Genomic DNA, 24,707 nt, shown 5'->3' with positions numbered 1-24,707 from the left:
CAGGTCTCCGTTATCACCATGACATCATATTCCTCTGTGGCTATTTGCTTTGGTTTCAGCTGGCAGTTTCATATTTTTATTAGTTTGCTTAAAGGGTTTCTAAGGGTTTTGCAAAACCTGACTGATTCTAAGTTATGTGGTTAGTTACTATATACTTGCTTACTTAGTACTAAAGAGAGAAATGTGTTCATATAAGGATAGCAAAAGGTACGTATCACCAATACATGTGGTACAATGAGTCACGGTATAGGTGTGATCACAGCAGTACATTGGTTAACAATCATCAGATATAAATGTTTGATTAATACAAAAGGTGAATTACTCATATTACATGTTTGATACAGATTCCACAGGTGACGGTATAATCTTACACCTTTGAGTTCCTTCTTTTTAACTTCCTCCCTAGGTCCTGAAACTCTGACTGCAGGACCTCATCCCTTTTCTTTCCTATGTCGTTGGTACCCAAATGGACCATGACTTCTGGCTGTTCCTTCCCCCCTTCAGAATGTTCTGCACCCTCTCCATGATGTCCTTTACCCTGGCACCAGGGAGGCAACACACCATGTGGGACTCATGTCAGCGGTCACAGAAGCGTCTGTCTGTCCCCCTGACTTTCGAATCCCCCTGTGATTACTGCATTTCTACACTTCACTGTGTCCCCCCATGCAGTCCTTTGCCCCATGGTGCCATGCTCAGGACTGCACTCCTTCGAGGTGTTGTCACCCTCACTGGTATTCAGTGCTGATACTGGTTTGAGAGTGGCCACACGCCCAGAAGATTCCTGCACAACCTACCTCTTCCTACCCTTTCGGATGGCCACCCACTTATTATCCTGAACTCTCTGTGGCTGTGGGGTGACCGCCTCCTGGAACGTACGATCCAGGAAACCTTCGGCCTCCCTGATGCTCCGCAGTGACTCCAGCCGCCCCTCAAGCTCAGAAACCCTCAGCTTGAGCCCAAGCAATTGGAGGCATTTCCTGCACATGTGGCCCTCCAGGACACACAAAGTCCCCACAAGGCGCAGGAATTGCAGGCAATGGCTCTCAGCTGCCCGTCCATTATATTTAGGAACCTTTTTTTTTCTCAACTCCCTTTAGATACTCGATTATTATTAATTTACTTACTGTTTATTACCCCGATTAACCTATCCTCTTGTTCCAGGTCTCTCAGAGCTCCTCCTCTCTGTTCACTGGGACGTCACAGTGATGTTACTCTCTCTGTTCTTCGTGAATGGGGAAAGGTCTTCTCCCCTGGTGCTCAGCACCACTTCTCTCCGCTCCGCTCTCGCCTTTGTACTGATACCTGGGGCTCACCCCCCTGGTGCCCAGCACCACTTCTCTCGACTGAATTATCTATTTATTTATAGATAATTGCTTTTTAGTCTTTTTTGGGTTTTTTTCGCTTTTAAAAAAAGTTTTGGACCTCCTTCCCCCCCTAAACTTAATTCCCACGCTCACCAAACTCTCAAGTTCCCACTTGGTTCATGATCCACTCTGTTCTTGATGCCCGACAGTCAAAGCAAGACCCATGTGACCACTGGAACATAGGAACAGGAAGAGGCAATTCAGCCCCTCGAGCCTGTTCGGCCATTAGATTATGGCTGATCTGGATCTTAACTCCATTTTCCTGCCTTGGTTCCATATCCCTGAATACATTTACCCAACAAAAATATATCAATCTCAGTTGTGAAATTTTCAATTGACCCCCAGCCTCAACAGCTTTTTGGGGGAGAGAGTTCCAGATTTCCACTCCCCTTTGTGTGAAGAAGTGTTTCCTGACATCACCCCTGAACGGCCTGGCTCTAATTTTAAGGTTATGTCCCCTTGTTCTGGCCCCCACCAGAGGCAATACTTTCTCTCTATCGACCCTATCAAATCCTTTAATCATCTTAAACAGACTGACCTGGCTGGAGGTGACGATTCCTTTAAATAGTCTCCAACATCCTGCTCCCCTATCTTATCACTATGATTGCTGGGTGAGGTTAGGAATGGGTGAATCAGGTGCTGTTGCAGACCAATATCACAAACGGATTCTAAAATGAGCAAAGAACCCTGATTTAAATATTTTAATTAGCTTAACGCTTCTTTCAGGCAGGTCCCAGGACGACTAAAGGATGCCTAAACCAATCTTCCAGCACCCGCAGTGATCTGCACCCCATATTGGTGTCTTCAGCCCAACCTTTCTCGCCCAAAAACGGGCACAGTGCAAACAGGTTCCTTGGCCAATGTGACATCAGGCATTTGGCAGAATGAAAGGCGGGAATACCTAACAAGGACTTTGCTTCAGTGTTTACAAAATAGAAGGATATTAAGGCAGAGGTAAATTCTGAATTAGCAAAAAAATGAGAAGTGATACATTTCGGTAGGAAGAACGAGGAGAGGCAATATAAACTAGAGGGCACAATTCTAAAAAGGGGTACAGGAACAGAGAGATCTGGGGGTATATGTGCATAAATCATTGAAGGTGGCAGGGCAGGTTGAGAAAGCGGTTAAAAAAGCATACGGGATCCTGGGCTTTATAAATAGAGGCATAGAATACAAAAGCAAAGAAGTCATGATGAACCTTTATAAAACACTGGTTCGGCCACAACTGGAGTATTGTGTCGAGTTCTGGGCACCGCATTTAGGAAAGATGCGAAGGCCTTAGAGAGGGTGCAGAAAAGATTTACTAGAATGATTCCAGGGATCAGGGACTTTAGTTATGTGGATAGACTGGAGAAGCTGGGGCTGTTTTCCTCGGAACAGAAAAGATTGAGAGGAGATTTGATAGAGGTATTTAAAATCATGAAGGGTCTAGACAGAATGGATAGAGAGAAACTGTTCCCATTAGCAGAAGGGTCAAGAACCAGAGGACATAGATTTAAGGTGATTGACAAAAGAACCAAAGGTGACACGAGAAAAAATGTTTTTACACAGCGAGTGGTTAGGATCTGGAATGCACTGCCCGAGGGGGTGGTGGAGGCAGATTCAATCATGGCCTTCAAAAGGGAACTGGATAAGTACTTGAAAGGAAAAAATTAGTAGGGCTATGGGGATAGGGCGGGGGAGTGGGACTAGCTGGATTACTCTTGCATAGAGCCGGCACGGATTCAATGGGCTGAATGGCCTCCTTCCGTGCTGTAACCTTTTTATGATTCTATGATTTAGAACTGAAATTAGAGAAATTATAATAAATAAAAGGGAAGTATTAATTAAACTAAAGGAAGACATTAAAAGTGGAGACGATCGTAAGAAAGATAACGGGACCTGGGATTTATGGCAAGAGATGTAGAATATAATGGTGAAATTATATAAAACCTCAGTAAGACCATAGTTGGAGGACTGTGTGCAGTTTTGGACAATAGAGAGGGGACAGTGCAGATTCACCAGGGTGCTGCGTGGTTTGAGGAAATACAAATACACAAAGATTTGAAATATTAAGGTTTTTGTAGAACAGGGCAGATTATGGGGTGATATGATAGAGGTGTTTAAAATTATGCAGGGATGGGACAGTATAGTTAGTTCCAGTAGTTGATGGCCTTAGAACAAGGGGACATGGATATTAAATTAAATGTAAGAGATTTAGGACAGCAAGCGGGAGAAACTATTTTACACAGAGAGTAGGGAGGCTGTGGAATTCACTCCCGGAGTTAGTGACTGAAGCAGAGACCAGGCCAACATTTAACAATAGGTTGGATCAGTGGTTGGAGGAAAGGCGGATAATGGGATATGGGAAGAGGGCAAGGTACATGGGATTAGGATACAGCTCGTGTGCAGGAGAAACACCAACACGGACTGGTGGGCCGAACGGCCTGTTTCCATGTTGTAATTTTTATGTTAATCTGTGTTGTTTTTGCATCTAGAATGTTCAGATTGACCCTAGTACCGGATTTGCTTACTCTGTGTGGCGGGATGTGCCTATTCCGTTCTACCTGTCCATCTATTTCTTTGAAGTCATGAATCCAGAGGCAATTCTCCGTGGAGAGAAGCCTGTTGTTGCCCAACGAGGGCCGTACGTTTACAGGTACCTGGTATTATTCAGGAAATATTCCTTTTATTCACAAACTAAATTTTATTGTCCCCAGAATTGTTGATGTTTGTACTCATTGCTACAGGATTTGGGTAGATGGAATGCAAATACAAAATACAGTAAGTTATTGAGCATGATAACACAATAAATGGGAGGATACTGAGAAGCGTAGAGGAACAGAGGGACCTTGGAGTGGATGTCCAAAGATTCCTGAAGGTAGCAGGACAAATAGATAAGGTGGTTAAAAAGGCATATGGAATACTTTCCTTTATTAGCCGAGGCATAGAATATAAGAGCAGGGAAGTTATGCTAGAACTGTATAAAACACTGGTTAGGCCACAGCTTGAGTACTGTGTACAGTTCTGGTCACCACATTACCAGGAAAGATGTGATCGCACTAGAGAGGGTGCAGAGGAGATTTACGAGGATGTTGCCAGGACTGGAGAATTTTAGCCAAGAGGAAAGATTGGATAGGCTGCGGTAGTTTTCTTTGGAACAAAGGTGGCTGAGGGGAGATTTAATTGTGGTGTATAAAATTATGACAGGACTAGATAGAGTGGATAGGGAGGACCTATTTCCCCTAGCAAAGGGGTCAGTGACCAGGGGGCATAGATTTAAACTCATTGGTAGAAGGATTAGAGGGGAGCTGAGGAGAAATATTTTCACCCAGAGGGTGGTGGGAGTCTGGAACTCACTGCCTGAAAGGGTGGTAGAGGCAGAAACCCTCAACTCATTTAAAAAGTACTTGGATGAGCACTTGATGTGCTGTAACCCACAGGGCTCGGACCAAGTGCTGGAAAGTTGGATTAGGATGGGAGGCTCTTTTTCAGCTGGCACGGACACGATGGGCCAAATGGCCTTCTTCTGTGCTGCAACTTTCTATGATTCTATGATATGGATTGCTGACGAATCTTGTGGTGGGAAGAAGTATTCTGTGCTTGGTTGCCTGGAGTATAACTTGGAGTACAGAGCAACTCATTGTACAGTAGCAAAGCTGGTTTTGTGTAGCCTGGTGCCCATCTACCAACATTCTCAAGACAGCTGGTGAATTTGCAGATGGGTAAGAATGTGATCTAAACTGAGGATTATCATTAGGAGAAATGTAAGGAATCTTACAACACCAGGTTATAGTCCAACAGTTTTATTTGAAAATCACAAGCTTTCGGAGCATACCTCCTTCGTCAGGTGAGTGATCATCATTATCATTAGGAGTTCAGAGGGGGAGGTCAGAAGTTTTTTTTTCGTAAAAAGTGTTCTTCGAAGAATCGTACAGCACAGAAGGAGGCTATTCAGCCCATCGTGCCTGTGCCGGCTCTTAGAAAGCACTATCCAATTAGTCCCACTACCCTGCTCTTTCCCCATAGGCCTGCAATTTTCTCCCCATCAACATCCCCATCCGCGAGTGCAAAAGACAAGGCTGAAGCGTTTGCAACCATCTTCAGCCAGAAGTGCCGAGTGGATGATCCATCTCGGCCTCCTCCCGATATCCCCACCATCACAGAAGCCAGTCTTCAGCCAATTCGATTCACTCCACGTGATATCAAGAAACGGCTGAGTGCACTGGATACAGCAAAGGCTATGGGCCCCGACAACATCCCAGCTGTAGTGCTGAAGACTTGTGCTCCAGAACTAGCTGTGCCTCCAGCCAAGCTGTTTCAGTACAGCTACAACACTGGCATCTACCCGACAATGTGGAAAATTGCCCAGGTATGTTCTGTCCACAAAAAGCAGGACAAATCCAATCCAGCCAATTATCGCCCCATCAGTCTACTCTCAATCATCAGCAAAGTGATGGAAGGTGTCGTCAACAGTGCTATCAAGCGGCACTTACTCACCAATAACCTGCCCACCGATGCTCAGTTTGGGTTCCGCCAGGACCACTCGGCTCCAGACCTCATTACAGCCTTGGTTCAAACATGGACAAAAGAGCTAAATTCCAGAGGTGAGGTGAGAGTGACTGCCCTTGATATCAAGGCAGCATTTGACCGAGTGTGGCACCAAGGAGCCCTAGTAAAATTGAAGTCAATGGGAATCAGGGGGAAAACTATCCAGTGGGTGGAGTCATACCTAGCACAAAGGAAGATGGTAGTGGTTGTTGGAGGCCAATCATCTCAGCCCCAGGACATTGCGGCAGGAGTTTCTCAGGGCAGTGTCCTAGGCCCAACCATCTTCAGCTGCTTCATCAATGACCTTCCCTCCATCATAAGGTCAGAAATGGGGATGTTCGCTGATGATTGCACAGTGTTCAGTTCCATTCGCAACCCCTCAAATAATGAAGCAGTCCGAACCCGCATGCAGCAAGACCTGGACAACATCCAGGCTTGGGCTCATAAGTGGCAAGTAACATTCGCGCCAGATAAGTGCCAGGCTATGACCATCTCCAACAAGAGAGAGTCAAACCACCTCCCCTTGACATTCAACGGCATTACCATTGCTGAATCCCCCACCATCAACATCCTCGGGGTCACCATTGACCAGAAACTTAACTGGACCAGCCACATAAATACTGTGGCTACGAGAGCTGGTCAGAGGCTGGGTATTCTGCGGCGAGTGACTCACCTCCTGACTCCCCAAAGCCTTTCCACCATTTACGAGGCACAAGTCAGGAGTGTGATGGAATACTCTCCACTTGCTTGGATGAGTGCAGCTCCAACAACACTCAAGAAGCTCGACACCATCCAAGATAAAGCAGCCCGCTTGATTGGCACCCCATCCACCACCCTAAACATTCACTCCCTTCACCACCGGTGCACTGTGGCTGCAGTGTGTACCATCCACAAGATGCACTGCAGCAACTCGCCAAGGCTTCTTCGACAGCACCTCCCAAACCCGCGAGCTCTACCACCTAGAAGGACAAGAGCAGCAGGTACATGGGAACAACACCACCTGCACGTTCCCCTCCAAGTCACACACCATCCCGACTTGGAAATATATCGCCGTTCCTTCATCGTCGCTGGGTCAAAATCCTGGAACTCCCTTCCTAACAGCACTGTGGGAGAACCTTCACCACACGGACTGCAGCGGTTCAAGAAGGCGGCTCACCACCACCTTCTCAAGGGCAATTCGGGATGGGCAATAAATGCCGGCCTCGCCAGCGACACCCACATCCCATGAACGAATAAAAAAAAAAGTATTTATCCAATTCCCCTTTGAAAGTTATTATTGAATCTGCTTCCACCGCCCTTTCAGGCAGCGCATTCCAGATCATCACAACTCATTGCGTGAAATAAATTTCTCCTCATCTCATCTCTGGTTCTTTTGCCAATTACCTTAAATCCGTGTCCCCTGGTTACCGAACCCTCCGCCACTGGAAACAGTTTCTCCTGAGTGGTGTCCAGAATTTGACACAATACTCCAGCTGGGGCCTAACCAGTGATTTATAAAGGTTTAGCATAACTTCCTTGCTTTTGCACTCTATGCTTCTGTTTATAAAGCCAAGGACCCCATATGCATTTGTAACAGCCTTCTCAACCTGTCCTGCCACCTTCAAAGATTTATGTATGTGGAGCCCCAGGTCTCTCTGTTCCAGCACCCCCTTTTAAAATTGTACCATTTAGTTTATATTGCCTCTCCTCCTATTATTTTTGAAGGAATAATTAAATTGACTCCAATAACATGTTCTAGATTGCCAAAAACTCTGCAATCAAGCTTAGAACAGGGAAGGTGCACAGATAGTTTAGATTAACTACTTTACACAGAAGGTGGTGAGTATAGAATGGACTGACCAGGGAGGCAGTGAGTGTGAGAACATTTAAGGGAGGAGCGGATAAAGAGAGGTGTGGGTTTTTAACCCTAGGTGCAGCGTCTGTGGGGAAAGAGTGTGCTCCATTTTCCTGGCCTGGCTCATTTGCATAGCCCAAATGAACTCCCAGCCCTGGCGTAGAGCTTTCCAGAAGGTCCTGCGCCCTGAAGATCACCCTGGAAGGTGGGAGAACATATCATCCTTATTCAACCCTTCCAGCCCTTGAGTTTGGGTGTGCTCTCTGTTCAGGCAAACCACAGGCAGTTGGAGAAAATTGTGGTGGGAGGCCAGGAGTGACACCCCTTCTACCTTACTTCTGTTACACTGAGTCTGCACCTGGCGTAGGAACAGTTACTTTGAATTGAAAAACTCTGGGAATCCAGGGCAGTGGTGTGAGGTGAGATGTGACACATGGGTTTCTGCCTCCATTTCCTCTTCACTGCACCTCCTTGGTCTAAAACTGGGTTAGTGTCCACTATTTGTCCATCAGACCCACCTCCTGACCACCCAACTTCCTTCCATAACCCATATGCTACATGACGTTGTCAATAGTTCCCTCTCGTCAGGCACTGTCCTTTTGGGTTTGGTCTCCCCAATGTAGAGGAGATCACATCGTGAGGTCTTCATATAGACTGGGCAAACCAAATTGGCAAAAGTAGTTTAGAGGATGAGTTCATGGAATACATTCAAGACATTTTTCTGGAACAATATGTCGAGGAACAGGCTGTTTTACATCTAGTATTGTGTAATGAGACAGGGTTAATTAGTAATCTTATAATAAAGGATCCTCTGGGGCAGAGTGATCATAACATGATAGAATTTCATATTAAGTTTGAGAGTGATGTAGTTAAGTCTGAAACTAGGGTGTTAAATTTAAACAAGGCCAATTATAGGCTGTCAACCAATATGTACTATTAGCCCACCTACTCCCACCCCACTTCCTATAAAGACCATATTCCATTCTTCCAATTTCTCTGTCTCCGTTGCATCTGTTTTGACGATGCCACCTTCTGCACCAGTGCTTTTGATATGCCTTTTTTCCTCAACCGAGGATTCCCCTCCACTGTGGTTGACAGGGCCCTCAACCGTGTCCATCCCATTTCCCGCACTTCTGCCCTCACCCCTTCCCTCCCTCCCAGAACCATGATAGGGTCCCCCTTGTCCTCACCTTCCACCCTATCAGCCTTCACATTCAACGGATCATAGAATCATAGAATCATAGAATCATAGAAGTTACAACATGGAAACAGGCCCTTCGGCCCAACATGTCCATGTCGCCCAGTTTATACCACTAAGCTAGTCCCAATTGCCTGCACTTGGCCCATATCCCTCGATACCCATCTTCCCCATGTAACTGTCCAAATGCTTTTTAAAAGACAAAATTGTACCCGCCTCTACTACTGCCTCTGGCAGCTCGTTCCAGACACTCACCACCCTTTGAGTGAAAAAATTGCCCCTCTGGATCCTTTTGTGTCTCTCCCCTCTCACCTTAAATCTGTGCCCCCTCGTTATAGACTCCCCTACCTTTGGGAAAAGATTTTGACTATCGACCTTATCTATGCCCCTCATTATTTTATAGACTTCTATAAGATCACCCCTTAACCTCCTACTCTCCAGGGAATAAAGTCCCAGTCTGTCTAACCTCTCCCTGTAAGTCAAACCATCAAGTCCCGGTAGCATCCTAGTAAATCTTTTCTGCACTCTTTCTACTTTAATAATATCCTTTCTATAATAGGGTGACCAGAACTGTACACAGTACTCCAAGTGTGGCCTCACCAATGCCCTGTACAACTTCAACAAGACATCCCCACTCCTGCATTCAATGTTCTGACCAATGAAACCAAGCATGCTGAATGCCTTCTTCACCACCCTATCCACCTGTGACTCCACTTTCAAGGAGCTATGAATCTGTACTCCTAGATCTCTTTGTTCTATAACTCTCCCCAACGCCCTACCATTAACGGAGTAGGTCCTGGCCCGATTCGATCTACCAAAATGCATTACCTCACATTTATCTAAATTAAACTCCATCTGCCATTCATCGGCCCACTGGCCCAATTTATCAAGATCCCGTTGCAATCCTAGATAACCTTCTTCACTGTCCACAATGCCACCAATCTTGGTGTCATCTGCAAACTTACTAACCATGCCTCCTAAATTCTCATCCAAATCATTAATATAAATAACAAATAACAGCGGACCCAGCACCGATCCCTGAGGCACACCTCCGTCATTTCTGCTATCTCCAGCGCGATTCCACCACCAAACACATCTTCTTCTCCCCTCCCCTTTCAGCATCCCAAAGTGACCATTCCTTCCGCGACACCCTGGTCCACTCTTCCAACACCCGCTCTCCTCCCCACGGCACCTTCCCGTGCGAGCGCAGGAGATGCAACACCTGCCCTTTCAATCCTCCCTTCCCACCATCCAGGGCCCCAAACACTCCTTTCAGGTGAAACAGCGGTTTATTTGTACTTCTTTCAATTTAGTATACTGTAGTCACTGCTCACAATGCGGTCTCCTCTACATTGGGGAGACCGAACGTAGATTGTATGATCGCTTTGCTGAACATCTCTGTTCAGTCCGCAAGTATGACCCTGACCTGCCGGTCACTTGCCATTTTAATTCCCCGTCCCACTTCCACTCTGACCTCTCTATCCTCGGCTTCCTACACTGTTCCAATGAAGCTCAACGGAAGCTCAGGAACAGCCCCATATCTTTCGATTAAGCACTTTACAACCTTCCGGACTCAACACTGATTTCAATAACTTTAGATCAGAACCACTGCTCCCATTTTTTCGGACAGCAGGTGCTGGTAATGGTTCTGATGTTGCCATTTTATGCTCCTCTAGGCCCATCTTTTGTTTCTATACTTGTCCCATTCCCACCTTCCTTGCCTCGCACCATCATCTCTTTTGTCATTCAATTACTCCTGCCCCCCACCCTATCACAGACCTTCCCTGTTGTTTGTTCCTCCCCTCCCCTTCCTCTCCCCCCCGCCCCCCCCCCCTACTTTCACTAGCTCTGTACTTTCTTAAAAACTGTTAAATCTTTACTTACATAACAAACATATGAATTAAGAGCAGGAGTAGGCCATTCGGCCCCTCGAGCCTGCTCTGCCATTTAATAAGATTATGGCTGATCTGATTGTGACCTCAACCCTACTTTCCCGTCTACCTACTATAACCTTTGACTCCCTTGTTAATCAGGAATCTCTCTAACTCAGCCTTAAAAATATTCAATGACCCTGCCTCCACCGCTCTCTGGGGAAGGGAGTTCCACAGACTCACAACCCTCTGAGAGAAAAAAATTCTCCTCGTCTCCGTCTTAAATAGGAGACCCCTTATTTTTAAACTGTGGCCCCGAGTTCTAGTCACTCCCACAAGGGGAAACATCCTCTCAGCATCTACCCCTTCTAGTCCCCTCAGGATCTTACATGTTTCAATAAGATCACCTCTCATTCTTCCAAACTCCAGTGTACAGGCCCAACTTATTCAACCTTTCCTCATAAGATAACCCCCTCATCCCAGGAATCAGTCGAGTGAACCTTCTCTGAACCGCCTCCAAAGCAATTATGTCCTTTCTTAAATAAGGAGACCAAAACTGCACACAATATTCTGGATGTGGTCTCACCAATGCCCTGTACAACTGGAGCAAAACATCTCTACTTTTATATTCCATTCCCCTTGCAATAAATGACAACATTCCATTTGGCTTCCTAATCACTTGCTGTACCTGCACACTAACTTTTTGTGATTCATGTACTCGGACACCCAGATCCCTCTGTACCTCAGAGTTCTGCAATCTCTCTCCATTTAAATAATATACTGCTTTTCTATTCCTCCTGCCAAAGTGGACAAATTCACATTTTCCCACATTATACTCCATCTGCCAAATTTTTTCCCTCTCACTTAACCTATCCATATTCCTTTTGTAGGGGGTGGTGGTGTGTGTCAGTTTCACCTCTGACTTCTGAGCGGTTCGAATCGCTCCCACTCCCTGGGTTCTAGACCTTGGACTTATTTGGGGGTTGTGACAAAGTGCAGCAGAAAACTGGTTTTGGTGCAAGAAACTTTGACCTTTATTCAAGAGAGAAAATACAACACAACAATCTTAACACTCTAATAAAATGGGGAACACTTCGGTACACACGAGGGAAATTACAGTAGAAAGATACCTCACCCCTCCCAATCCCACTGTACTAGCTAAGTTGGACTCTAAAGGGCCAGAGATAATGCTCACCAAACGAATCCTTGACAGTAATTCACCCAGAGGTAAGTCAGAAATAGATTGTAGAGTGGAAACTTTGCGGACCTTCGGTTTTCTCCCGAGTTGGTTTTCTTTGGTCGCGGTGGTCCAATATTACCCGGTTGGTTGGTGGCAATAGTTGGTTGGTTGTTTCGTAAGGCCCTTGTTGCCGCGAGGTGTCTGATGGTCACTGGAGCTGTTGCTCTGGTTTCTTCTTGTGTGTCGGCCTGCTTCTAGAGCTGCTGACCTTCCCTGTCCAACCCCTTGCCTTGTTGTTCGCTGGAAGCTGCTCTTCCTTCCAGAGACAGGCAGAACAAGACAAGCAGAACACAACAGCCAGCAAGAGCGAGCGAGAGAGAGAGAGAGAGAGAGAGAGGGGGGTTTCGAGTTTCCACTTGTGTATCCCTCTCTTACAATGGTCTTCCTCACTGAAAAAAAACACTTCATGTCTGTTTAAACAGTTCTTACAAAGTCCTTAAGAATCTTTGATGGCTTTTTGATGGTCCCTCATCATGTTGCAATTGCTTCTCCCGATGGGTCATTGTTAATTCCGATTTTTAGAACTTGTCACACAAGGCTTCCTTTTGTATCCAACGTCTTAGGTGTTGATGGGTTTTGCTTTAAAACAAAGACATGGCCCCACCATGTTTGGAGCAGTTGCCTCTTTCAATGGCCGACTGCCTTTCGAATTAGTGCGGAGTGTTGACCACCTGCTGTAGGTTTTGCATTAAAACAGAGACATGTCTGAAGCAGTAATTCTCCCACATTCCATGTATGTGTGTTGTGGATTCGTCTGGTGACCTCTCACCTATCCTTCCATCTTAGGATTTCAGTCAATGGCCAAAGTTTTTCCATACTCAGGGAAAAGGTGAATTCCCAGAATTCTTACAGTCGCCCCTACGAGGAAGCGAGTCCCTTAAAGGACGTGGATTCCTCAAAAAGTACTTTTCCCTGGTTGATGCTTCCTGGTGCGGCACGTGTGTGAGTCACCCTGAAATGGTTAGAAAAGAGTCCAAAGTCCTTTTCTTTAGGGTTTTCTCCGAGTTTTGGGGTATCTGTGAATTTTGAAAATCTACACTTTCCAAACTCCTTATGTCCTCTTCACAATTTACTTTCCTACCTACCTTTGTGTCATCAGCAAATTTAGCAACCATACATTCGGTCCCTTCATCCAAGTCATTGATACAGATTGTAAATAGTTGAGGCCCCAGCACTGATCTCTGTGGCTCTCCACTGGTTACATCTTGCCAACCTGAAAATGACCAATTTATGCCTACTCTCTGTTTCCTGTTAGCTAACCAATCCTTTATCCATGCTAATATGTTACCCCCTACACCATGAGCTCTTATTTTATGTAGTAGCCTTTGATGTGGCACCTTGTCAAAAGCCTTCTGGAAATCCAAGTACACCACATCCACAGGATCCCCTTTATCCACGTTGCTTGTTACTTCCTCAAAGAACTCTAATAAATTAGTCAAACATGATTTCCCTTTCACAAAGCTGTGTTGTCTCTGCCTGATTGCATTGAGATTTTCTAAGTGCCCTGCTATAACCTCCTTAATAATAGATTCTAGCATTTTCCCTACGACAGATGTTAAGCTAACTGGCCTGTCGTTTCCTGCTTTCTGTCTCCCTCCTTTCTTGAATAGAGGAGTTACATTCGCTATTTTCCAATCTGATGGGACCCTTCCAGAATCTAGGGAATTTTCAAAAAAAACTTCTTCCAGTTCGGACGAAAGGTCTTCGACCTGAAACATTAACTCTGTTTCTCTTTCCACAGATGCTGTCTGACTTGCTGAGTATTTCCAGCATTTTCTGTTTTTATTTTCCTCTGTGACTATGACTTGTGCATTATCCTGTGCAACAGTTGACTTAGGAACAGGAGTAGGCCATCTAGCCCCTCGACCCTATTCCGCCATTCAGTGAGATTGTGGCTGATCAGTGATCTAACTCCATATACCCACCTTCGCCCCATGTCCCTTAATAATTTTGGTTAACAAAAATCTATCAATCTCAGATTTAAAATTAACGATTGAACTAGCATCAACTGCCATTTGCGGAAGAGAATTCCAAATCGCTACCACCCTTTGCGTGTAGAAGTGTTTCCTAACTTCACTCTTGAAAGTCCTGGCTCTAAGTTCCAACTAGCGGAAATAGGGTAGATAGAGAGAAATTATCAGTTCCCCTTAATATCTTGAAAACTTCCATCAAATGATCCATGGAGGCAGAGGGCATGGCCGAGGTACTAAAAGTACTTTGCATCTGTCTTTACCAAGGAAGAAGATGCTGCCAGAGTCTCAGTAAAGGAAGGTGTAGTTGAAATACTGGATGGGCTAAAAATAGATGAAGAAGAGGTACTTAAAGTAGATAAATCACCTGGGTTGCATCCTAGGTTGCTGAGGGAAGTAAGGGTGGAAATTGCGGAGGTACTGGCCATAATCTTTCAATCATCTGTAGATACGGGGGTGGTGCCAGAAGACTGGAGATTTGCGAATGTTACACCCTTGTTCAAAAAAGCGTGTAAGGATAAACCCAGCAACTATAGGCCGGTCAGTTTAATCTCAGTAGTGGAGAAACTTTTAGAAACGATAATCCGGGACAGAATTAGCAGTCACTTGGACAAGTGTGGATTGATTAGGGAAAGCCAGCATGGATTTGTTAAAGGCAAATCACGTTTAATTAATTTGATAGAATGTTTTGATGAGGTAATAGAGAGGGTAAGTGAGGGCAATGCAGTTGATGTGGTGTATATGGACTTTCAAGAGGCGTTTGATAAAATGCCGCATAACAGGCTTGTCATCAAGATTGTGGCCCCTGGAATAAAAGGGACAGTAGCAGCATAGATATAGAATTGGCTAAGTGACAGGAAACAGAGAGTAGTGGTGAACGGTTGTTTTTCGGACTGGAGGGAGGTGTACAGTGGTGTTCCCCAGGGGTCAGTGCTGGGACCACTGCTTTTCTTGATACATATTAATGACTTGGACTTGGGTGTACAGGGCACAATTTCCAAATTTGCAGATGACACAAAACTTGGAAGGGTAGTGAACAGTGAGAAGGTTAGTGATAGGCTTCAAGAGGATATAGATAGGCTGATAGCAGGGCGGACACGTGGCAGATGAAATTTAATGCAGAAAAATGTGAGGTGATACATTTCAGTAGGAAGAATGAGGAGAGGCAATATAAACTAGAGGGCACAATTCTAAAAAGGGGTACAGGAACAGGGAGACCGGGGGGTATATGTACACAAATCGTTGAAGGTGGCAGGGCAGGTTGAGAAAGTGGTTAAAAAAGCATACAGGATCCTGGGCTTTATAAGTAGAGGCATAGAATACAAAAGCAAGGAAGTCATGATAAACCTTTATAAAACACTGGTTCAGCCACAACTGGAGTATTGTGTCCAGTTCTGGGCACTGCATTTAGGAAAGATGTGAAGGCCTTAGAGAGGGTGCAGAAGAGATTTACTAGAACGATTCCAGGGATGAGGGACTTTAGATACGTGGATAGACTGGAGAAGGTGGGGTTGTTCTCCTGGGAACAGAGACGGTTGAGAGGAGATTTGATAGAGGTATTCAAAATCATGAAGGGTCTAGACAGAGTAGTTAAAGAGAAACTGTTCCCATTGGCGGAAGGGTCAAGACCCAGAAGACATAGGTTTAATGTGATTGGCAAAAGAACCAAAGGTGACTTGAGGAAAAACTATTTTACACAGCGAGTGGTTAGGATCTGGAATGCACTGCCCGAGGGGGTGGTGGAGGCAGATTCAATCATGGCCTTCAAAAGGGAACTGGAAAAGTACTTGAAAGGAAAAAATTTGCAGGGCTACGGGGATAGGGCGGGGGAGTGGGACTAGCTGGATTGCTCTTACATAGAGCCGGCACGGATTCAATAGGCCGAATGGCCTTCTTCCGTGCTGTAACCTTTCTTTGATTCTATAAATCACCCGTTAATCTTCGAAATTCCACGGAATACAACCCTAGTTTGTGTAATCTCTCCTCGTAATTTAATCTTTGGAGTCCAGGTATCATTCTAATAAATCTACGCTGACATGGTTGACCATATCATCATCTTCCAATGCCTCTTCTCTATCGTACAGCTTCATGGCACTGCCCTTGCATAGTTCCATTCCTACCTATCTGACCATAGGCAAAGCATCTCCAGTTATGGCTTCTCGCCGCACTCCTGCTCTCTCCCCTTTGGAGTGCCTTTGGCTCCCCTTCTCTTCCTCAACTAAGACCTTCCCCATGGAAACATCTTCCACAGTCTGGTGGCAGCTTGCACATGCACCCAGCTGTACCTCTGCATCACTTCTCTTGACCCCTCTACTGCTTTTCTGCTGTCAAACTCCTCGTCTGACATCCAGTCAGAGATGAGCCATAGCTCCACGGGAAAAGTGATCCACCCGTGGCTGACGAAAGAAGTTAAGGATAGTATTAGATTGAAGGAAAAGATCTATAATGTTGCCAAGAAGAGTAATAAGCCTGAGGATTGGGAGAGTTTTATAAAGCAACAAAGGACGACCAAAAAATTGATAAAAAGGGAGAAAATAGAATATGAAAGTAGAGCTTCTACAAATATGTAAAAAGGAAGAGAGTAGCAAAAGGAAACGTTGGTTCCTTAGAGGCTGAGACAGGAGAAATTATAATGAGGAATCGGGAAATGGCAGATGGGTTAAACAAATATTTTGTATCTGTCTTCACAGTAGAAGATACAAAAAACATACCAGAAATAGTGGGGAACCAAGGAGTAAACAAGAGTGAGGAACTTAAAACAATTAATATTACTAGAGAAAAAGTACTGGATAAACTAATGGGACTAAAAGCCAACAAATCCCCTGGACCTGATGGCCTAATTCCGAGGGTTCTAAAAGAGGTGGCTGCAGAGATAGTGGATGCATTGGTTTTGATCTTCCAAAATTCTCTAGATTCTGGAACAGTCCCAGTGGATTGGAAGGTGGCAAATGTGACCCCGCTATTCAAGAAAGGAGGAAGAGAGAAAACAGGGAACTACAGGCTAGTTAGCCTGACATCGGTCGTCGGGAAAATGCTGGAATCCATTATTACCATTATTCCATGGTAACAGGGCACTTAGAAAATCATAATATGATTAGGCAGAGTCAACATGGTTTTATGAAAGGGAAATCGTGTTTGACAAATTTATTAGAGTTTTTTGAGGATGTAACTAACAGGGTAGATAAAGGGGAACAAGTGGATGTAGTAATCATAGAATCATAGAAAGGTTACAGTACGGAAGGAGGCCATTCGGCCCATTGAGTCTGCACCGACTTTATGCAAGAGCAATCTAGTTAGTCCCAATCCTCCGCCCTTTTCCTGTAGCCCTATTATATTTGGATTTTCAAAAGGCATTCGATAAGGCGCCACATAAAAGGTTGTTACACAAGATAAGGGATCATGGGATTGGGGGTAATATATTAGCATGGATAGAGGATTGGTTAAAGGACAGCAAACAGAGAGTAGGGATAAACAGGTTATCCTCAGGTTGTCAGGCTGTAACCAGTGGGGTGCCACAAGGATCAGTGCTTGGGCCTCAGCTATTTACAATCTATATTAATGACTTAGATGAAGGGACCGAGTGTAATGTATCCAAGTTTGCTGATGATACAAAGCTAGGTGGGAAAGTAAGCTGTGAGGAGGACACACAGAGTCTGCAAAGGGATATAGACAGGTTAAGTGAGTGGGCAAGAAGGTGGCAGGTAGAGTATGGCAGATGGGGAAATGTGAGGTTATTCACTTTGGTAGGAAGAATAGAAAAACAGAATATTTTTTAAATGGTGAGAAACTATTAAATGTTGGTGTTCAGAGAGGCTTGGGTGTCCTCGTACAAGAAACACAAAAACTTAATATGCAGGTACAGCAAGCAATTAGGAAAGTAAATGGCACGTTGGTCTTTATTGCAAGGGGGTTGAAGTACAAGAGTAAGGAAGTCTTACTACAGTCGTACAGGGCTTTTATGAGACCACACCTGGAGTACTGTGTACAGTTTTTGTCTCCTTATCTAAGGAAGGATAAACTTGCCTTGGAGGCAGTGCAACGAAGGTTCACTAGATTAATTCCTGGGATGAGAGAGTTGTCGTATGAGGAGAGGTTGAGTAGAATTGGCCTATACTCTCTGGAGTTTAGAAGAATGAGAGGGGATCTCATTGAAACATATAAGATTATGAGGGGGCTTGATAGGGTAGATGCTGAGAGATTGTTTGCCCATGGCTGGAGAGTCTAGAACTAAGGGGCATAGTCGCAGGATAAGGGGTCGGCCATTCAAGACTGAGATGAGGAGGAATTTTTTCACGCAGAGGGTTGTAAATCTTTGGAATTCTCTACCCCAGAGGGCTGTGGATGCTGAGTCATTAAATATATTCAAGCTGAGATCAATAGATTTTTGGACCCTAGGGGAATCAAGGAAAATGGAGATCAGGTGGGAAAGTGGAGTTGAGGTTGAAGATCAGCCATGATCTGATTGAATGGCGGAGCAGGCTCGAGGGGCCATATGGCCGACTCCTGCTCCTATTTCTTATGTTCTTCCTCTGACCCAACATTGAGAAGACCTAAATCCATCGTCTTCAGCCCCATCACAAACTCAGCGCTTTTACTGTTGATTCCATCCCTTTCCTCAGCTATGGTTTCAGGCTGAACCAGATAGTTCACAACCTTGATGTCCTTAAGCTGAGTATCCTCTGCATCACAAAGATTACTTAATTCCACCTCCACCCCTACCTCAGCTCCTCCACTGCTGGAACTCTCATCCATGCCTTTGTCACCTCCAGATTTGACTATTCTAATGCTTTCTCGGCTGCCCTTCATAAACTCCAAATTGTCCACATTTTTAAATCCCTCCATCTCCTGGCTCCACTTTATCTCTGAACCCTCCTCCAGTTTTATCCCTCCTCCCTGAACACACTGTTCCTCTGCCTCTGGCCTTTTGTGAAACCCCTTCCTTTGACTCACCAATCATGGCATAGACTGCCAGCTGCCTCAATCCAAATTTCTGGAATTCCCTCCTTAAGCCTCTCTGATTTTTCACTTCTCACTCCTCCTTTAAAACCCTCCTCAAAGTCCATCTCTTCAATCAAGCTTTTGACCACCTCTCCTAATCTTTCTCTTCCTGGCTTTGCATCCCTCTCCCATGCATCTATTATGGGAGATTACTGGAGAAGATTAAAGAGAATGGAATTAGCAGGAGAATAGAAAACGGGATTAAAAATTGGTTAGCAGGAAGAAAAAAGAGTAAGAACTACGGGCAGTTTTTCAAAATGGATGGAAGTGGATAATGGTGTCCCAAAGGGTTCAGTTCTGTGGTCATTTCTGGTCACCATTTATATCAATGATTTGGATTTTGGCCTGGAAGGAGTTATCAAAATTTGCAGATGATACCAAAATGGGAGGAATAGTTAATTCTATAGAAGATCCAATAAAGCTGCAAAGGGACATAAGATGGGAAATGGCCTAAAACGTGGCCGAAGGAGTTCAATATCAGTGTGAGATGGTACATTTTGGCAAAAAAACTAACAGCAGTAATGATACTGTGAATTGGAGTGCGTTCAGAGCTGTGGGAAGCACAGAGGGATTTGGGGAAACAGGTTCACAAGACATTAAAGGCAGCACCTCAGGGGGACAAGGCTGTACAAAAGTTAAACGAATTCTAGGTTTTATCTCTAGGTTTGGAATATAAAAGCCAAGAGGTAATGATGAGCCTCTATAAAACCTAAAGGCCTCAGTGAGAGGAGTGTGTGCACTATTGGGATCCACACTGGAGGAATGATATTGAGGCTTTAGAGAGGGTACAACATGAATTCACTGGGATGCTGCCTGGTGTGAGGAAATAGAAATATGAAAAAAGTCTTGAAAATTGTATCTTTTTTCATTAAAACAGCAACACAAATTATGGGGCAATATGATAGAAGTGTTTAAAATGATGAAAGGATGGGACTGGTTAGATAGAAGGAGACTGTTTCCAGCAGTTGAGGGGTCTAGAACGAGGGGCCATTGATACAAAATTAAATGTAAAAGATTTAGACCAGAGCCCAGGAGACACTTCTTCTCAGAGAGTTGTGAGATTTTGGAATTAACTTCCAGGGAATCCAAAAGTCTTCTATTGGCATATAAATAGAAAACGGGTAGTGAGAGGAGGGGTGGGGATGATTAGGGACCAAAAAGGAGATCTACTCATGGAGGCAGAGGGCATGGCTGAGGTACTAAATGAGTACTTTGCATCTGTCTTTACCAAGAAAGAAGATGCTGCCAAAGTCACAGTAAAAGAGGAGGTGGTTGAGATACTGGATGGGCTAAAAATTGTTAAAAAAGAGGTCCTAGAAAGACCAGCTGTACTTAAAATAGATAAGGCACCCGGTCCGGATGGGATGCATCCTAGGTTGCTGAGGGAAGTAAGGGTGGAAATTGCAGAGGTACTGGCCATAATCTTCCCAACATCCGTGGATCTGGGGATGCTGCCAGAGGACTGGAGAATTGCGAATGTTACACCCTTGTTCAAAAAAGGGTGTAAGGATAAACCCAGCAACTACAGGCCAGTCAGTTTAACCTCGGTGGTGGGGAAACTTTTAGAAACGATAATCTGGGACAAAATTAATAGTCACTTGGACAAGTGTGGATTAATTAAGGAAAGCCAGCACACATTTGTTAAAGACAAATCGTGTTTAACGAACTTAGAGTCATAGAGTCATAGAGTTATACAGCACGGATAGAGGCCCTTCGGCCCATCGTGTCCACACCGGCCATCAAGCCCTGTCCACTCTAATCCCATATTCCAGCATTTGGTCCGTAGCCTTGTATGCTATGGCATTTCAAGTGCTCATCCAAATGCTTCTTGAATGTTGTGAGGGTTCCTGCCTCCACAACCCTTTCAGGCAGTGAGTTCCAGACTCCAACCACCCTCTGGGTGAAAAAGTTCTTTCTCAAATCCCCTCTAAACCTCCCGCCTTTTACCTTGAATCTATGTCCCCTTGTTATAGAACCCTCAACGAAGGGAAAAAGCTCCTTAGTATCCATCCTATCTGTGCCCCTCATAATTTTGTACACCTCAATCATGTCCCCCCTCAGCCTCCTCTGCTCCAAGGAAAACAAACCCAATCTTCCCAGTCTCTCTTCATAGCTGAAGTGGTCAAGCCCTGGTAACATCCTGGTGAATCTCCTCTGCACCCTCTCCAAAGCGATCACATCCTTCCTGTAGTGTGGTGACCAGAACTGCACACAGTACTCCAGCTGTGGCCTAACCAGTGTTTTATACAGCTCCATCATAACCTCCTTGCTCTTATATTCTATGCTTGATTGGGTTTTTTGATGAGGTACTCGTTACTTCCTCAAAGAACCCTAATAAATTTGTCAAACACGATTTCCCTTTCATAAAACCATGTTGACTCTCCTTGATTTTATTTTGTCCTGCTACAACTTCCTTAATTAGTATTTTCGAATTTTAAAAAAAATTTATTCAGGGGATGTGGGCGTCGCTGACGAGGCCGGCATTTATTGCCCATCCCTAATTGCCCTTGAGAAGGTGGTGATGAGCCGACTTCTTGAACCACTGCAGTCCGTGTGGTGACGGTTCTCCCACAGTGCTGTTAGGAAGGGAGTTCCAGGATTTTGACTCAGCGACGATGAAGGAACGGCGATATATTTCCAAGTCGGGATGGTGTGTGACTCGGAGGGGAATGTGCAGGTGGTGTTGTTCCCATGCACCTGCTGCCCTTGTCCTTCTAGGTGGTAGAGGTCGCGAGTTTGGGAGGTGCTGTCGAAGAAGCCTTGGCGAGTTGCTGCAGTGCGCCGGTGGTGAAGGGAGTGAATGTTTAGGGTGGTGGATGGGATGCCAATCAAGCGGGCTGCTTTGTCCTGGATGGTGTTGAGCTTCTTGAGTGTTGTTGGAGCTACACTCATCCAGGCAAGTGGAGAGTATTCCATCACACTCCTGACTTGTGCCTTGTAGATGGTGGAAAGGCTTTGGGGAGTCAGGAGGTGAATCACTCGCTGCAGAATACCCAGCCTCTGACCTGCTCTTCTAGCCACAGTATTTATGTGGCTGGTCCAGTTAAGTTTCTGGTCAATGGTGACCCCCCAGGATGTTGATGGCAGGGGATTCGGTGATGGTAATGCCGTTGAATGTCAAGGGGAGGTGGTTAGACTCTCTCTTATTGGAGATGGTCATTGCCTGGCACTTGTCTGGCGCGAATGTTACTTAGAATCATAGAATCATAGAAGTTTACAACATGGAAACAGGCCCTTCGGCCCAACATGTCTATGTCGTCCAGTTTATACCACTAAGCTAGTCCCAATTGCCTGCATTTGGCCCATATCCCTCTATACCCATCTTACCCATGTAACTGTCCAAATGCTTTTTAAAAGACAAAATTGTACCCGCCTCTACTACTGCCTCTGGCAGCTCGATCCAGACACTCACCACCCTGGGAACTACAGACCAGTGAGCCTGACATCTGTAGTGGGTAAGTTGTTAGAGGGTATTCTGAGAGACAGGATCTACAGGCATTTGGAGAGGCAGGGACTGATTAGGAACAGTCAGCATGGTTTTGTGAGAGGAAAATCATGTCTCACGAATTTGATTGATTTTTTTGAAGGGGTAACTAAGAAGATAGATGAGGGCTGTGCAGTAGACGTGGTCTACATGGACTTTAGCAAAGCCTTTGACAAGGTACCGCATGGTAGGTTGTTACATAAGGTTAAATCTCACGGGATCCAAGGTGAGGTAGCCAATTGGATACAAAATTGGATTGACGACAGAAGACAGAGGGTGGTTGTAGAGGGTTGTGTTTCAAACTGGAGGCCTGTGACCAGCGGTGTGCCTCAGGGATCGGTGCTGGGTCCGCTGTGTTTTGTTATTTATATTAATGATTTGGATGAGAATTTAGGAGGCATGGTTAGTAAGTTTGCAGATGACACCAAGATTGGTGGCATTGTGGACAGTGAAGAAGGTTATCTAGGATTGCAACGGAATCTTGATAAATTGGGCCAGTGGGCCGATGAATGGCAGATGGAGTTTAATTTAGATAAATGTGAGGTGATGCATTTTGGTAGATCGAATCGGGCCAGGACCTACTCCGTTAATGGTAGGGCGTTATAGACTCCCCTACCTTTGGGAAAAGATTTTGACTATCGACCTTATCTATGCCCCTCATTATTTTATAGACTTCTATAAGATCACCCCTTAACCTCCTACTCTCCAGGGAAAAAAGTCCCAGTCTGTCTAACCTCTCCCTGTAAGTCAAACCATCAAGTCCCGGTAGCATCCTAGTAAATCTTTTCTGCACTCTTTCTAGTTTAATAATATCCTTTCTATAATAGGGTGACCAGAACTGTACACAGTATTCCAAGTGTGGCCTTACTAATGTCTTGTACAACTTCAACAAGACATCCCAACTCCTCCCTTCGTTGAGGGTTCTATAACAAGGGGACATAGATTCAAGGTAAAAGGCGGGAGGTTTAGAGGGGATTTGAGAGAACTTTTTCACCCAGAGGGTGGTTGGAGTCTGGAACTCACTGCCTGAAAGGGTTGTGGAGGCAGGAACCCTCAACATTCAAGAAGCATTTGGATGAGCACTTGAAATGCCATAGCATACAAGGCTACGGACCAAATGCTGGAATATGGGATTAGAGTAGACAGGGCTGATGGCCGGCGCGGACACGATGGGCCGAAGGGCCTCCATCCGTGCTGTATAACTCTATGACTCTATGACTCTATTCAATGTTCTGACCAATGAAACCAAGCATGCTGAATGCCTTCTTCACCACCCTATCCACCTGTGACTCCACTTTCAAGGAGCTATGAACCTGTACTCCTAGATCTCTTTGTTCTATAACTCTCCCCAACGCCCTACCATTAACGGAGTAGGTCCTGGCCCGATTCGATCTACCAAAATGCATCACCTCACATTTATCTAAATTAAACTCCATCTGCCATTCATCGGCCCACTGGCCCAATTTATCAAGATTCCGTTGCAATCCTAGATAACCTTCTTCACTGTCCACAATGCCACCAATCTTGGTGTCATCTGCAAACTTACTAACCATGCCTCCTAAATTCTCATCCAAATCATTAATATAAATAACAAAACACAGCGGACCCAGCACTGATCCCTGAGGCACACCGCTGGTCACAGGCCTCCAGTTTGAAAAACAACCCTCGACAACCACCCTCTGTCTTCTGTCGTCAATCCAATTTTGTATCCAATTGGCTACCTCACCTTGGATCCCGTGAGATTTAACCTTATGTAACAACCTACCATGCGGTACCTTGTCAAAGGCTTTGCTAAAGTCCATGTAGACCACGTCTACTGCACAGCCCTCATCTATCTTCTTGGTTACCCCTTCAAAAAAATCAATCAAATTCGTGAGACATGATTTTCCTCTCACAAAACCATGCTGACTGTTCCTAATCAGTCCCTGCCTCTCCAAATGCCTGTAGATCCTGTCTCTCAGAATACCCTCTAACAACTTACCCACTACAGATGTCAGGCTCACTGGTCTGTAGTTCCCAGGCTTTTCCCTGCCGCCCTTCTTAAACAAAGGCACAACATTTGCTACCCTCCAATCTTCAGGCACCTCACCTGTAGCGGTGGATGATTCAAATATCTCTGCTAGGGGACCCGCAATTTCCTCCCTAACCTCCCATAACATCCTGGGATACATTTCATCAGGTCCCGGAGATTTATCTATCTTGACGCGCGTTAAGACTT

At 45.1% G+C, this 24,707-nt stretch overlaps 1 protein-coding gene across 1 annotated transcript in view; it reads left to right on the top strand.

Moving 5' to 3' along the window:
* LOC137342332 (scavenger receptor class B member 1-like) overlaps nucleotides 1-24,707 on the top strand; it is an 83,833-nt gene that overhangs the window by 6,403 nt on the left and 52,723 nt on the right. Inside the window, exon 3 of the mRNA XM_068006269.1 lies at nucleotides 3,842-4,002. Coding sequence (XP_067862370.1) covers nucleotides 3,842-4,002 — 161 coding nt within the window. The remainder of the gene's footprint in view (nucleotides 1-3,841; nucleotides 4,003-24,707) is intronic.

The sequence above is a fragment of the Heptranchias perlo genome, chromosome 25, assembly GCF_035084215.1.
Source record: "Heptranchias perlo isolate sHepPer1 chromosome 25, sHepPer1.hap1, whole genome shotgun sequence".
Taxonomy (NCBI): Eukaryota; Metazoa; Chordata; class Chondrichthyes; order Hexanchiformes; family Hexanchidae; genus Heptranchias; species Heptranchias perlo.
Note: the sequence above shows the minus strand (reverse complement) of the source record. Positions and strands in the feature narration are given on the sequence as shown.